General features: G+C 36.2%; 1 protein-coding gene across 1 annotated transcript in view; it reads left to right on the forward strand.

The window, feature by feature from the left end:
- Nucleotides 1-16,643, forward strand: part of PLA2R1 (phospholipase A2 receptor 1) — a 114,272-nt gene that overhangs the window by 52,058 nt on the left and 45,571 nt on the right. Inside the window, exons 10-11 of the mRNA XM_032409663.1 lie at nucleotides 458-570; nucleotides 9,437-9,609. Of these exons, the coding sequence (XP_032265554.1) occupies nucleotides 458-570; nucleotides 9,437-9,609 (286 nt within the window). The remainder of the gene's footprint in view (nucleotides 1-457; nucleotides 571-9,436; nucleotides 9,610-16,643) is intronic.

Raw genomic sequence — 16,643 nt, forward strand, 5'->3', positions numbered from 1 at the left:
ACAACTCCGTGGATACTATTATTATCTTCATTTTACAGAGGAGAAAATTCAGACATTTAGAGACTAAATAAAGTTCACAGTAGTAGAGCCAGTATTCAGACCCAGGCATTCTGCCTTCAAAGCCAACAGTTTTAACTTCTACCATCCTGCAGGAACCATTTGTATGAAATTTTGTAAGTCTGAGCAGAGACAGAGAAAGAGAGAGATCTTGAGTGAGTGCCCCTTTGTTTTCATCTGTTTTAGGTTTTAAGATTTCAGATTAATTAAAACTTTTAGGTTTTAATCATTAATTAAATAAATATAGACGTGGCTGTAGCTAATGGCATTACCAGGTAGGATACATACAAAGATTTCAAGACAAAAATTCAAGTTTTGACTTTTGAGTGAGAATACACAAAAACAATGTTTTGCTGTTTAAATCGGATTATGTCCTTAATTTTCTATTTCCTTTTTTAAGGGATGGGAGAGACATGGTGGATTCTGTTACAAAATTGACGCTGTTCTTCGAAGTTTTGACCATGCTTCCAGTGGTTATTACTGTCCTCCTGCACCTGTAACCATTACAAACAGGTAAGATAGAAATTTTCTATCAGAAACATGACTGTACTTTTTTGACAAGAGGGCTCCTGGGATGGTAAAATCTAGCCATAATCAGTAACTTGTCAAAATCGAAAGTGTACTGTACATTAGAGTATTAAATTATTTAAATCATTGATTGAGATGAATTTAAATCATACACTGTTATTCTTAAATCAATTTTTGAGTAACAAAGAGAAAATTTAAGATGACTTTTACTTTCCATAAAGATATATTAATTATTTAGCTTTGCTAATGTATTCAATTGTATTTAGATTTTATCTAAAGGTTTGTAATGGAAACGAAGTATGTTATTTAAAAATTTAAAAATTAAGTATGTTTTTAATGTAATGTGTGTGAGTTATGTGGGTTTTTTTTTTTTAAACGAAAGTATAGCTAAACTGTGGAGGATTTTCAAATGCTTCCCCATTGCTTCTTAGCTCTATATTTGCTTAGATGTAGACTTCTCTGTGCACACGTGTCTTCTCCATACTAACAGAGAAACTGTGTCCTTTTGACACTCCACAGAATTTGCAACATGCTATAGATTTGTAATAGGGAATAAAAGTACCAACAGCGGAAGTGACCTCAGTGTCACTATCAATGCCAAGAGAACAATGAGGGCTGGGAAACCGACTCCTCCAAGCTGAAGACAGAAACAAGGTAGAATCCTTCAGTGGTTGCATGGGAACTTGTACCTGCAAAGCTAGTCACTTGCTTTTTTACTGAGGCCGTTGCCTTTAAAAATATCCACTGAAGATCAGGAAACAAGACAATTGACACTGTGGTTTTATGTAGAGACTCTTCACACATTAGGTCTAATCTGTAGGAGGAATTACTGCTTTCTCTGCTCTCCTCACAGAGGAAGTCAACATTCAAAGACACCAGTATTTCCTTCCTCCTCTTACCTCTCACTTTCTTTCCCAGTCTTTCCTTCAAACCATGCACAGAATGCATACACACACATGCACGCATGCACGCGTGCACACACGCACACACACGACTGGATTGACAGCAGTTGGCAAAATAAATTGCCTAGTGAGACATTTTGTGCTCAGGAGACCCTTCTTTCAGGAATAGCACCACCCTTGATGTATCTCAGTGTTATTTTTTGGTTCTACCTTCCTTCTTCCCAGCTGCCAGGCAGAAGGAAGCCTTTATCTTCAACTTGCCCACCTACCCAAAATGTTTCAAGAACACCTTGGGTTAGAAATCCTCCAGTAAGTGAGCCAACATTGGGCTTTATTCAGGAGTCTGATCAATGAAGCTATGCTCTTTTGTTAATTATAACTTAATTATGTTTTTCACTGAAGAAAATAAGTGTAATTGTTTCACCTGTTTCTTATGTCTTATTCTTTCTTTTCTTTTTTTTGTGTAATATTCATTGAATACCTGTCACATACCTAGCACTGTGTTAATTACTTCTCATATGCTATCTGACAGTGCAAAAAGCCAATAGTCAAGCATTTATTAAAAAATTATTTATTAAATATCTATATTGTGAGAGGCACCATATCAAACACTGGCGTGCTGTACAAAAGAAATAAAAGGCCTGGTGTAATTGTCCGGGTGCCACTTGCAGGCCAGCAGCTGAAGAGATAGAACGTAGAAATATGAAACAAGTGAAGAAAGTAGAAGAACACAATAAATGGAAAATTCAAAGTGACATTACAGAGATGCCTGGGCGGCTCAGTCAGTTAAGCATCTGCCTTCAGCTCAGGTCATGATCCCAGGGTGCTGGGATCGAGTTCCACATCGGGCTCCTTGCTCAGCAGGGAGTTTGCTTCTCACTCTGCCTGCCGCTCCCCTTGCTTGTGCACTCTCTCTCTCTTTCTGACAAAAAAAAAAACAAAAAAAACCCAACAAAGTGACATTACAGATAACCTATAATGCCACAGTGATCCAAGTAAGGCAGAAATCTGTTAGCGTTCAAAGTCTTCATTTTCTAAAAATGGAGATCTCCTACAAATAACGGAAAGTGTCTGGAAAAAAAAAAAATCTCCTTGGTTCCATTTCCTCCAAAACTGGATCTAAGAGTATGTTATAAATGATTTGTTTCTTGATAAACTGTATTCAGTAGCCAATACTAATATGTGGTCTAACTCTAAAGCAGAACTATAGCATCAATAAGTTTGTTGTCATTCCATCCACAACCTCGTATGCCCACCCAGGTGACCTTGTGCTAGTATGCTACTCAATGAACAGTCAAGCTCCTGCAGTGCTCTCCACTAGGCCCAGTGAGGCATCTCTCCTAGACAGTTACCACGTGTGTACATTGCCCTGCAAACACATCTACACCCAAAGCAGTGACTCCAACACAGGACATGCACATTGAGGAAAGAAAGGGCCCCGTGCTCTTAATTTTTATTCACGCAGACTCCATCAGGTAAGAAACAAAGACCCATACTACACCCCACTCTTTGAGTGACAAGGCACAACAAAATTTTTCAACAGCATCTTTTGTCTGAGAAGGTTGGACAGTAGATGGAAATTCTCCTCAGATCCAGGAGTGTCCACTAGCAGCCTTGGTAATCATTTTCTTCCATTACTGATTTCCTGTTTGCGTTAAGACACTCCTGTCACTCACCAGTGCTCAAGCTTGTAGTTGCTAATTGATTTTCCACTCTTCTGCACAATTGAGGACAGATTTGATGGGCACAATTAGAACCACCTGCTACAAATTACGTATTTCTTTTGTTATCAGGCAACTGCTCCTGGTCTAGGACATTTAACACTTTGTGGAATAGAGAGGGGAAGAAAAACAGACCCTTATTGTGGACTAACAGACTGTTACTTTCTTGCTAACTGTTACAAAATTTTTTCAGGCCTGGACGCTTTACTTCCAGATAGGGCATGACTGCAAAACTTGAGTTCCAGAGTTACCATGGATAATCATGTAAACGCATATATATCTAAATCTTGAATCAATCAGCCATGGAATATTTGGTATAAAATAATCCAAATGACATTTAATTTTTGCATTTTGCCAAAAGTAAGAAGTCCTGCAATATCTCATTTTCTCCTAGGTTTAAATATGCATTATTTCCAAGCATTTTTACAGCTCTGCTACTTTCCTGCAACCACCATACCCCCTAAACATTTTTGCAGTTAATTTTTTATTGTGATAAAATATGTAGAACATAAAATTGATCATTATAACCATTTTTAAGTATACAGTTCATTGGCATTAAGTACAGTCATATTATTGCACAATCATCACCATCATCCATTTCCATAACTTTTTCATCTTCCCAAACTAAAATTCTGTACCCATTAAATAATAACTCCCCATTTTCCCCTGCCCCCAGCTTTGGGCAACCATCATTCTACTTTCTGTCTCTATGAGGTTAACAGCTCTAAGTTAACACATCAATGGAATCATGCAGTTGTGCTATTGTATCTGGCTTATTTCACTTAGTCTAATGTCCTCCAGGTTAATCTATGTTGTAATATGTGTCAAAATTTCCTTCCTTTTTAAGGCTGAATAATATTCTATAATATGTATATACCACATTTTGTTTATCCATTCATACAATGGACATGAGATGCTTCCACCTTTTGACTATTGTGAAAAATGCTGCTATGAACATGAATGTACAAATATCTTTCGAGTCCCTGGTTTCAGTTCTTTTGAGTAACATACCCAGAAGTGGAATTTCTGGATGATATGATAATTCTATTTTTAATTTTTTGAGGAAGAGCCATACTGTTTTCCATATTGGCAGCACCATTTTACATTCCCACAGGCAGTGCTCAGGAGTTCCAATTCCTCCACATCCTAGCCAACTTGTTATGTTGTTTTTATATAATAGCCATCCTAATGGGTATGAAATGGTATCTTATTGTGGTTTCAACTTGCACTTCCCTAATGACTAGTGATATTGAGTGTCTTTTCATGTGCTTTTGGCATCTGTATATCTTCTTTGGAGAAATGTCTATTCAAGTCCTTTACCTATTTTTTAATTGGAGTGTTTATTCTTTGTTGTTGAGTTCTAGTAGTTCTTTATATAGTCTGGATATTAATCCCTTATCAGATACATAATTTGCAAATACGAATGTATTTCCTACTTGCAAATATGAATGTATCTCCTATTCTGTGGGTTGCTTTTTCACTCTGTTGATGTCCTTCGATGCACAAAGTTTTAAATTTTGGTTAAGTCCACTTTATCCATTCTTATTTTGTTGCCTGTACTTTTGGTGACATATCCAAGAAATCATTGCCACATTCAATGTCATGAAAAATTTCCCCTGTGTTTTTTTCCTAAGAGTTTTATAATTTTAGCTCTTGCATTTAGGTCTTTGATCCACTTTCAGTTAATTTTTGTAAGTGGTATAAAGAAAGAAGAGTCCAAATGTATTCTTCTGCAGGTGGATATCCAATTTTCCCAACATCATTGTTGAAAAGACTGTCCTTTTCCCATTGAACAGTCTTGGCACACTTGTGGAAAATCATTTGACCATATATGCAAGTGTTTTTATTTTTGGGTTCTCTATTCTATTCTATTAATCTGTATCTGTCTTTATGCTGGTACCACACATTTTTTGATCATTGTACTTTCAGTAAGTTTTGAATCAAGAAGTGTGAGACCAACTTTGTTCTTTTTCATGTTTGTCTTTCCTATTCAGGATCCCTTGAAATTCCATATGAATTTTAAGGTGGATTTTTCTATTTCTGCAAAAGACATCATTGGGATTTTGACATAGACTGCATTCAATCTGTAGATCACTTTGGGTAGTATGGACATTTAAACAATTGGTTTTTTTAATCTATGAACATGGGATGTATTTCATGTGTTTGGGTCTTCTTTAATTTCTTTCAGCAGTGTGTTATAGTTTTCAGTGTACAAGTCTTTCGCCTCCTTGGTTAGATTTATTCTCAACTATTTTTTTTTTATTTTTGATGCTGTTATATATTGAATTGTCTTTGTAGTTTCCTTTTCAGATTCTTATTAGTTAGTATATAGAAATGCAACTGATTTTTGTGTGTTGACTTTGCATCCTGAACTTTGCCTAAGTTATTAGTTCTAACACTTTTTTAATAGAATTCAGTTTTCTTCTTCTTTTTATTTATTTTATATATATTTTTAAAGATTTATTTATTTATTTGAGAGAGACAGAGAGAGAGCACACACGAGTTGGGGGAGGGGCAAAGGGAGAGAATCTTCAAGCAGACTCCCCACTGAGTGCGGAGCCTTACAACCTGAGGCTCAGTCCCACTACCCATGAGATCATGACCTGAGCCGAAACCAAGAGTTGGACACTCAACCAACTGAGCCACCCAGGCACCCCTAACTTTCTTTTTTTTTTTAAAGAAGATTTTTATTTATATATTTGACAGAGAGAGACACAGCGAGAGAGGGAACACAAGCAGGGGGAGTGAGAGAGGGAGAAGCAGGCTTCCCGCTGAGCAGGGAGCCCGATGTGGGGCTCGATCCCAGGACGCTGGGATCATGACCTGAGCCAAAGGCAGATGCTTACGGACTGGCAGGCACCCCCCTAACTTTCTTTTTAAAAACATACTTTAGTTAATCTCTTTAAAATTATGCAATAAAAACATTCTCATTGGTATAAATTCAAGCAAGCCAAAAGAATATAAACTAAAAGTGAAAGTGTCCTCTCACCTCCATTCCTCCTCCCTTCCACATGTCTCCCATTAACAGTTAACAAAGGTAACTGCCATTAACAGTTTGGAATTTGTTCTTCCAGGTTTATTTCTTGTGTGTATGTTAAGTATCTTTTCTAAATCTATATTTCTCTTCTAGTCTTTTGCAATAAACAATAGCCAAAAACTTAATATTTCTAGTTCTTGAGGAAAGCCACCAAAAACTTCTTATGTAGTAATAATCATGATGCATTCTCCCATTTTAAAACTACTGATATTCTATTTTTATTCTTTATTTAAAAGAAAGAGGAAGAAATTTATCATTTTTGTATTCATTCAGCAATAGAGTCAGTTATTTGAATATGGTATTAAAAATGTTAACAATTATGTTATTAAAAGAAATCCCATTGCAATTATTCAGCTCAAAGTTGAATACCTCCTAACTGGATCACTATGTGTAAAACTACCACAATTTTTTTTAATTGAAATAAGCTCTCTAGTGAAGCTACATCCAGTTCATTACTTTTTTTCAATCTCTTGTTTTAGGTAATACAAACATAATCATTAAGTACTGCTGTCAGCTAGGTGTTGTGTTATAGACAAGAAACATCTTTTTTTTCTTTCAGCTACATTTGTCACTGGCTAAACAGATGAAGAAATATGTTCAGTTAGAGATTCAAATACACAATATCTCCTTTTGAAGTGTGCATTTTTTGAAATGCAAAATTTATTTTGAAATGAAAAAATTTGTCAATGTATCCCAAAAATAATGTATTGCTGTCTTCAAATTACACTTTTAAAATTAAAATGTAATGTTTAGCACCATGAGTAACAATTTCTCATCAAACTGATGGAAATTCAAGATATATTTTTCTTATTTACATTGAAAATGCACATTTGATTTCTTAACTTTTTTAAGGAGTTGATTGGAAAAAAATTTTTTTCTAAAAGTAGTTACACGTATGCAAAGTATTTTATCATTTGTTTTTCTAAAAAATAACAATTTTTACTTCACTGAATTCCTTAGATATAATATGTTATTCTGGTTCAAATAATAATATAAAAACATGTACATATGGTTACTTTTTGCTCCTTAAGTCACAAAACATTTGAATTATATAATCCAGTGAAACGAGACAAAAAGACCAAATATAAAAAAAACTCTGGAATATTCTCAAATGAAGAATTCTAAACACAAGGCCGGAAAAGACCTTAAAATATCATCTGCTCTATTACTGTGAGCCAGAGTTTTCAGAGTTTTTTTTAAGTGTTTGGAACCAAATAGTGACTGGTAATGAGTATAAAATGTCCTCTTGTTTCTTTATCTGTTGAAAACAGACACTCAAAAGGCTGCATGCTGTGATCTAGAGTTAAGTTCTTAGAATATATGATTTAAAAGAAAGACATATTAGCTGAATTTCTTTATTAACAATGATATCTTCTAAACTGTACCAAGAAAACTAGAGTCCTGATTTGAAGGTTTTAGGACCTAATGTATGTGTATTATAAGCAACTACTTAAAAGATACTTGCCAATTTAAGAAGCACAAGGTTTCTATTGTTTTAAGCAATCATTAATAGTGATAAAATAACAAATCAGTGTGGACTAAAGAAATCTAAAACCAACAGGGAACAAAAGCAAAATGTTGTCATGAATAATGATATCAGTGGCCAAGTTCACAGACAACGTTTTCTCTCCATTAGCCAATAAATGCCATAGTACAAGGTAATGGAAGAACCAGCAATGTCTCCTGGGTTTAGAACCAGCACAGTGATGGTGGTCTGGCCGTAGCTTCCAGGATGTAGTGCCTTGCTGGCCTCCTAAGGCAGTAGTTAAAGGCACTGGATGGGCATGATAACAATGCTACTGTGCCTAAGAGGGGAGAAGGAAAAGCAGATCCTAAATTATGAGAGCATGAACCACTGGAAGCATAAGGAAAATTACAATAGCATCTAGACAATGTTTAGTTTTATGTACTTTCCTTTTGAAGCATATTTACATAAAATTCTGCCACTGTAATCTAGTTAAAAAGAACTTTTCTAATTTCAAATGTGTGCTATTTAGATTATTAATAGAGTACAGAAAATATTTACTAAAGCATAATAAAAATCCATATGCTCTGCAAAGATGAGTATCATGGATGCCTAAGATCACTAAATGTTGGTAGTGATGTTCATAAGGCAGTTAAAAATTTTACTTCTTTGTGTTCTTTCCTCCCCTCCCCCCCATTTCCTTTGACCCCATTGCTTTTGTTTCCCTTAGCAACTTAAGGATGGCTGATAATGAAACAATTCCAGAATTGGATGAAAAAGTCTAATTTGCCTTCCTAGGTTTCCTAGGTAATTTCATCAGGCCTACCCTTTCTCATTGACTCAGCAGTTCTGGCCAAAGTCACCACTGTTTGAAATGTGTTTCCTCAAAACTTCAGACACATTGAAAATAAATTTTTCAAGATAGTTTACAACTTAGCCTAAAATTTCAATGCTACTTAAATTTTAATACTCACATTTTTCTATTAGATATTCATGTGGAAGCATATATACAAATTTTCCAGATTCCACTTTTGCTGCTTTCATGTTGGGAAAGGAACGCTGCCACCAATCAATGAACACTAATTCATTCAGCTGTGTGGGGAAAATATGAGTGGGTGTACATCCTTGGATTAGTTCCTAGGGTTTTACATTTATCTTCAGTGAATGTGCACAACTGAACACATTTGAATAAGCCAAGGACTCCATGTGCTTGTGAACAAACCGATTCGGGAGTCATAAAATTGCTACTCCAATCTCGGTTCTCTTATCACCAGGCAAGTGTGGTGGATGGGTACATGTGAACTCCATGTTGGCAATGTTCATTCCCCCTGCCCGCTGCCAGGTCCCCCTGGCACACATTATGGCAAGGTATGTGCTATGTGGCCTAATTACAAAATAGGGCACATGTTGTGCCAAGAAATATATTGCTAGCTTGATGGACTTTACCACCTCTACTCTGAAAGTGGAGCTGGACTCTATCCTTGAAAGAATTAAGCCTTGTCTTTGAGACTCAAATTCTCCTCACTCATCTATTTCTAGGAATTGCACAGACATTTGGCATGTATTAGTAATGTTCGGGGTCTTTGAGTGTTTTTCTGCTCCATGTTCTGAAGAATTCATCAGAAAGGCTTACTCTGGTGCCATTCTGTGCACCTCATTATGCTTTAATGACATTTTTTTATTGCCCAGAAACTTACTATAACCATTTCCTTTTTCCGTTTTTAAGGTTTGAACAGGCTTTTATTACCAGTTTGATCAGTAGTGTGGTAAAAACGAAGGACAGTTATTTTTGGATAGCTCTTCAAGATCAAAATGATACAGGAGAATACACTTGGAAGACGGCAGGGGGGCAGAAGTCTGAGCCGGTGCAGTACACACACTGGAATGCACATCAGCCTCGTGAGTAGAGGGGACTGTAATACCGCTTCTCCCTCCTGTTTTCTTTGACCAAAATTCCTTCCACCGCATGGTCCACCTCCTTCCGTGCTTCCTTGATGTTTTCGTAATGCCTAAATCAACTAAAACAATTACCAGAGGTTCGCAGGGGGTGACATATGGCTGATCATTTTTAAAAGTATAAAGCATGTGACATTTGACAGGTTCAAGGTTTAAAATTATTGCTCATGACCACGTATGCCTTTATTAGCAGGAAGTCCAGTTTCTTCCTCCTAAAGTCTTTTCCCCATCTCCCCCTCATTGTCGAAGAATCTCAGCGGCTTACTCCATCCAGAATAGTCTGTTATTCTTTGAAGCACTGTGAATGGGCACATATGGGCACCTCTATCAGTCCACAGTCACTGCCACTTTGCTGTGGAATGCTGACCCATTACTTAGATAACATTCTTATTAATCCATCTCCTCCGTGGACTTCTGTGGTAATTTAGCCAGGATTTCAGAGTTAGAGCTCTATTAGTTCACTCTCATAACCTCAGCTCTGGATCCCACAACTCAACAATAGAGTTAGAGCTCTATTAGTTCACTCTCATAACCTCAGCCCATGGATCCCACAACTGTGCCGGGTTAGTTAGCTCCAGAGAAAATAATGGCTTCAGCCACAACTACACTAGACCAAGCCTCTGTGGAACAAGCTTTAGGTCCTTAGGTCACCAACATAGAGTCGACACCCCTTTACCTCAGCATGAGTTCCTATTTGGATACCTTGCTCCCTTTTTTACTTGTGGGTCTCAATCAGGGCTACCCCAAGAAATGATAGGCAATAGGTTACCTCTAAATTTGTTTCTAGAGGAAATGGGTTAGGGGGCCTCAGGCTCTTCTCTGAGGAAAGATAGATATTATTATAATACTATCAAAATAATTTTCATATATCAAATATGTAATAATAATTATCCAAAGGACTAAATATACCAATTAAAAGGCAGAGATTGTCAGAGCAGATCAAAACACAAGACCCAACTGTTTGTTGACTGCAAGAAACACACTTTAAACATAAAGACACATGTAGATTAAAAGTAAAAGGGTAGAGAAAGATATACAATGCAAATACTAATCAAAAGAAAGCAGGAATAGCTGTATTAATTTCACAGAGCAGACTTCAGAACAAGGAAAGTTTTCAGGGATTAAAAAAAGGGACACTACATAATGTTAAAGGAGTCACTACTCTAAGAAGACAGTCCTTTATGTGTATGTGCTTAACAGCAGAGTGTCGAAATACATGAGAAAAAAACTGATAGAGCAGTTTTGGATAGCTCCAGGAGAGATAGATGAAGAAGAAATAGGAGAAATAGATGAAGCTACTATTACAGTTGGAGACTTTAATACCCCTCTATCAGATATCTATAGACTACTTAATCCATCAACAACAAATTACACATTCTTCTCAAGCTCACCTGCAATGTTCACTAAGATAGACCACATTCTGGCCATAAAACACACCTTAACAAATTTAAAAGAATAGAAATCATACAGTGTCTTCTCTCAGCCCACAGTGAAATTAAACTAGAAACCAATAACAGAAAGATAGCTGGAAAATTCCAAAATGCTTAGAGATTCAACAATACATTTCTAAATAACACATGGGTCAAAGAAGAAATCTCAAGAGGAATTTTAAACATTTGAAACTAAATGAAAATACAACTTATCAAAACTTGTAAGATGCAGAGAAAGCAATGTCTAGGGGGAAATTTAAAGCACTGAACACATATATTAGAAAAAAAGAAATATCTAAAATCAATAGTCTAAGCTTCTACCTTAGGAAACTAGAAAAAGAAGAGAAAATTAAATCCAAAGTAGGTCAAAGAAAATAAATAATAATTAGAGCAGAAATCAGTAAAATTGAAAACAGGAACTCAATAAAGAAAATCAATAAAATCAAAAGTTGGTTCTTTGAAAAGATCAATGAAATTGATAACCCTGTAGCAAGACTCACTAAGAAAAGAGAGAAGACACAAATTACTAATATCACAAATAAAATAGGGAGCAGCACTACAGATCCCAGAGACATTAAAAGGGTAATAAAGGAATATTATGAACAACTCTATATGCACAAATTTGATAACCCAGATGAAAATGACCAATTCCTTTAAAGATACAATCAGCCAAAATTCACACAAGAAGAGATAAACTATTGGAGTAGGCCTATAGCTATTAAAGAAATTGAAACAAAAATTCATAAGCTTTCAAAACAAACCCAGGTCCGCATGGGTTCACTGGTGAATTCTACTAAACGCTTAAGGAAGAAATTATGCCAGCTCTCTACAATCTTTTACAGAAGACAGAGCAGAGGGAATACTTACTGTCTCATTCTGAGGCCAGCATTACCATAATACCAAAATCAGACAAAGACATTGCAAGAAAAGAAAATTACAGACCAATATCTCTCATGAACAGAGTAGCAAAAATCTTCAATGAAATATTAATAAATTGAATCCAACAATGTAAAAAAGAATTATACACCACAACCAAATGGGATTTATCCCAGTTATACAAGGATTATTTAACATCCGAAAATCAATTCGTGTAATCCATCACATCAACAGGCTATTTTTAAAGTCACATGATCATATCAATAGATGCAGAAAAACATACATATGACAAAATCCAATGCCTGTTTGTTTTTTTTATTTTTTATTTATATATATATATTTTAATTAATTTTATTTTATTATGTTAGTTATTATATGTTATGTTAGTCACCATACAGTACATCATTAGTTTTTGATGTAATGTTCCATGATTCATTGTTTTCGTATAACACCCAGTGCTCCATGCAATATGTTCCCTCCTTAATACCCATCACTGGGCTAACCCATCCCCCCACCCCCTTCCCCTCTAAAACCCTCAGTTTCTTTCTTGGATTCCATAGTGTCTTATGGTTCATCTCCCCCTCCGATCCCCCCCTTCATTTTTCCCTTCCTTCTCCTAATGTCCTCCATGCTATTTCTTATGTTCCACAAATAAGTGAAACCGTATAATAATTGACTTTCTCTGCTTGACTTATTTCACTTAGCATAATCTCCTCCAGTCCCATCCATGTTGATGTAAAAGTTGGGTATTCATCCTTTCTGATGGCTGAGTAATATTCCATTGTATATATGGACCATATCTTCTTTATCCATTCACCTGTTGAAGGGCATCTCAGCTCCTTCCACAGTTTGGTTATTGCAGACATTGCTGCTATGAACACTGGGGTGCATATGGCCCTTCTTTTCACTACATCTGTGTCTTTGGGATAAATACCCAGTAGGGCAATTGCTGGGTCATAGGGTACCTCTATTTTTAATTTTTTGAAGAACATCCACACTGTTTTCCAAAGTGGCTATACCAACTTGCATTCTCACCAACAGTGTAAGAGGGTTCCCCTTTCTCCCCAACCTCTCCAACATTTGTTGTTTCTTGCTTTTATTTGCTTTTTTTGTCCTATTGCATTAACTAGGACTACTATTACAATGTTTAAAAGAAGTGTTGAGGGCGCCTGGGTGGCTCAGTTGGTTAAGCGACTGCCTTCGGCTCAGGTCATGATCCTGGAGTCCCAGGATCAAGTCCCGCATTGGGCTCCCTGCTCAGCAGGGAGTCTCCTTCTCCCTCTGACCCTCCCCCCTCTTGTGCTCTCTTTCTCTCTCTCAAATAAATAAATAAAAATCTTCAAAAAAAAAAGTGTTGATAAGGAACAGCCTTGCCTTGTTCCTTGATGTTAGTGGGAAAGCTTTTATTTTTCACCATTAAGTATGATATCTGTGTATGATATGTTTTGTAGATGTTCTTTATAAAGTTGAGGAAGTTCCCTTTTATTCTTAGTTTGCTAACAGTTATTAAAACAAATAGGCATTGCAAACTATGGAAAGAGCCAAGATGTCCATCAGCAGATGAGTGGATAAAGAAGATGTGGTATATATATACAATAGAATATTAGCAGCCATCAAAAAAACTGAAATCTTGCCATTTGCAACGACGTGGATGGAACTAGAGGGTATTATGCTAAGTGAAATAAGTCAATCAGAGAAAGACAAGTATCATACGATCTCACTGATATGAGGAATTCTTAATCTCAGGAAACAAACTGAGGGTTGCTGGAGTGGTGGGGGGGTGGGAGGGATGGGGTGGCTGGGTGATGGACATTGGGGAGGGTATGTGCTATGGTGAGCGCTGTCAATTGTATAAGACTGATGAATCACAGACCTGTACCTCTGAAACAAATAATACATTATATGTTAAAAAAAAAAAAAAAGGAGATAGTAGGAAGGGAAAAATGAAGGGGGGGAATTGGAGGGAGAGACGAACCATGAGAGACTATGGAATCCGAGAAAGAAACTGAGGGTTTTAGAGGGGAGGGGGCTGGGGGGATGGGTTAGCCCGGTGATGGGTATTAAGGAGGGCACATATTGCATGGAGCACTGGGTGTTATACGCAAACAATGAATCATGGAACATTACATCAAAAACTAATGATGTACTGTATGGTGACTAACATAACATAATAAAATTAAATTAAATTTTAAAAAAAGAAAAAAAAACAAATAAAAGGTATACAGATGGGAAAGAAAAAAATAAAACTTTCTTCACAGATGACAAGATCATCTACATAAAAAATCAGAAAGAATCAATAAAAGATCCCTTGAACTAATAAGTGATTATAGCAAGACTGCAATATAAAAGATTAATGAACAAAAGTCAGTTGCTTTCTATATAACAGCAATGAACAAGTGGAGTTTAAAATTAAAAACATATTATCATTTACATTAGCACCCCCCAAATTGAAATATTTATATATAAATCTAACAGAATATGTACAAAATCTATATGAGGACAACTATAAACTTTAATGAAATAAGTCAAAGAACAACTAAATAAAATGAGAGATATTCCATGTTCATGGATAGAAAAAGTCAATATTGTCAAGATGTCAGTTTTTCACAAACTGACCTATGGATTCAATACTATCCCAATCAAAATCCCAGCAAGTTAGTTTGTGGATATCAACAAACTGGTTCTAAAGTTTATATGGAAAGAATAGCCAACTCCATATTGATGTAGAAGAACAAAGTCAGAGAACTGACACTACCTGACTTCAAGACTTACTATAAAGCTAGAGTAATCAAGACAGTGTGGTACTGGGGGGGGGGGGGGCGGAAGACAAATCAATAGAACAGAATAGAGAGCCCAGAAATTGACTCATATGAACCATAGACCTAAATGTGAATCACAAAGCTATAACACTCCTAGAGGATAACATAATAGAAAACCTAGATGACCTTGAGTAAGGCAATGACTTTTTAGATACAACACCAAAGGCACAATCCATGAAAGAAACAATTTTCACTAAAACTAAAAACTTCTGCTCTAAGAAAGACAATGCCAAAAGAATGAAAAGACACGACACAGACTAAGAGAAAATATTTGGAAAAACCACATCTGATAAAAAACTGTTATCCAAAATATACAAAGAATTCTTAAAACTCAACAATAAGAATATGAAGGACAAGATTTAAAAATGGACAAAAGGCCTGGGACGGCTGGGTGGTTCAGTCGGTTAAGCATGTGCCTTCTGGTCAGGTCATGTTTTCGGGGTCCCTGGATGGAGCCCCGCATCAGGCTCTCTGTTCAGCAGGGAGTCTGTTTCTCCTTCTCTCCCTCCCCCCACTCATGCTTGCTCACTCTCTCTCTCTGAAATAAATAAATATAATCTTAAAAAAAAGAAGAAGAAATGAGCTATCAAGCCATCAAAAGACATTTAATGAAACTTAAATGCATATTACTAAGTGAAAAAGGCCAATTGAAAAGTCTGTATACTGCATGATTCCAACCATATGACATTATGGAAAAGGCAAAACTATGGGACAGTAAAAAGATTACTAGCAAAAAGTGGTTTGCCGGAGTTAGGGGGAAGTAGAGATAAATAGGCAGAGTACAGAGGATTTGGGGGGCAATGAAACTATTCTATATGGTACTACAATGGTGGATATATGTAATTATACATTTGTCCAAACCACAGAATGTACAACACCAAGAATGAAACCTAACGTAAATCATGGCTTTTGGGTGGTAATGATGTGTCACTGTAAGTTTTATTTTTTTTATTTTTTTTTTTTTTTTAAAGATTTTATTTATTTGAGACAGAGAGAATGAGAGAGAGAGAGCACATGAGAGGGGGGGAGGGTCAGAGGGAGAAGCAGGCTCCCTGCCGAGCAGGGAGCCCGATGCGGGACTCGATCCAGGGACTCCAGGATCATGACCTGAGCCGAAGGCAGTCGCTTAACCAACTGAGCCACCCAGGCGCCCTGTCACTGTAAGTTTTAACAAACGTACCATTGTGGTATGGAATGTCAATAGTGAGGTAGGTTTTATGTATTTGGGACAGGAGGTATAAGGGCAGTCTGTACTTTCCACTCAATTTTGCTATGAATCCAAAATGCTCTAAAATATATAGTTTATTATTTTTTTAAAAACCATGCTTTATAAAGATGCCTGCAAGGTGAAGTTAAGACAAATTACATTTTTTGTGTATAAGCATTGGTTTAGGAAATGTGTATAGAAACTGGTGAGTTTGCATGGCTCTAAACAAGAAACATCCTAATCCAGTCAATAAACAACATTCTCATTCTACAAATCTGTGAATATTATTAAAATGCAGAGAATAGTAAAGTTCCATGTCACACTATTACTGAAAAAAAAAAAAGCTCAGGTTTCATTTCTAATATACTTTGGAATTTTGTTAGGAATGTCTATACCTGTCAAAATAAATTAATACATTTTGAGTAGACAAAATCTTGGTTTTTAATGTTACCTTCCTTGGGGCATATTGGGATGTCTAAAAGCTGGAACTGAAGCAGAGCTCCTTGTCATTCATAAGTTTCTGTTGTAATTTATTTGAGTGGCACTACTCTTTTCCTGTTCTCCCTGAAGCAAAAATAATATCATGATGCTCAGTTTGGCTGCTCATGCTGACTGACATTGAGTAAATTGTCTCTGAATAAGATG

The sequence above is a fragment of the Phoca vitulina genome, unplaced genomic scaffold, assembly GCF_004348235.1.
Source record: "Phoca vitulina isolate PV1807 unplaced genomic scaffold, GSC_HSeal_1.0 scaffold1, whole genome shotgun sequence".
NCBI lineage: Eukaryota > Metazoa > Chordata > Mammalia > Carnivora > Phocidae > Phoca > Phoca vitulina.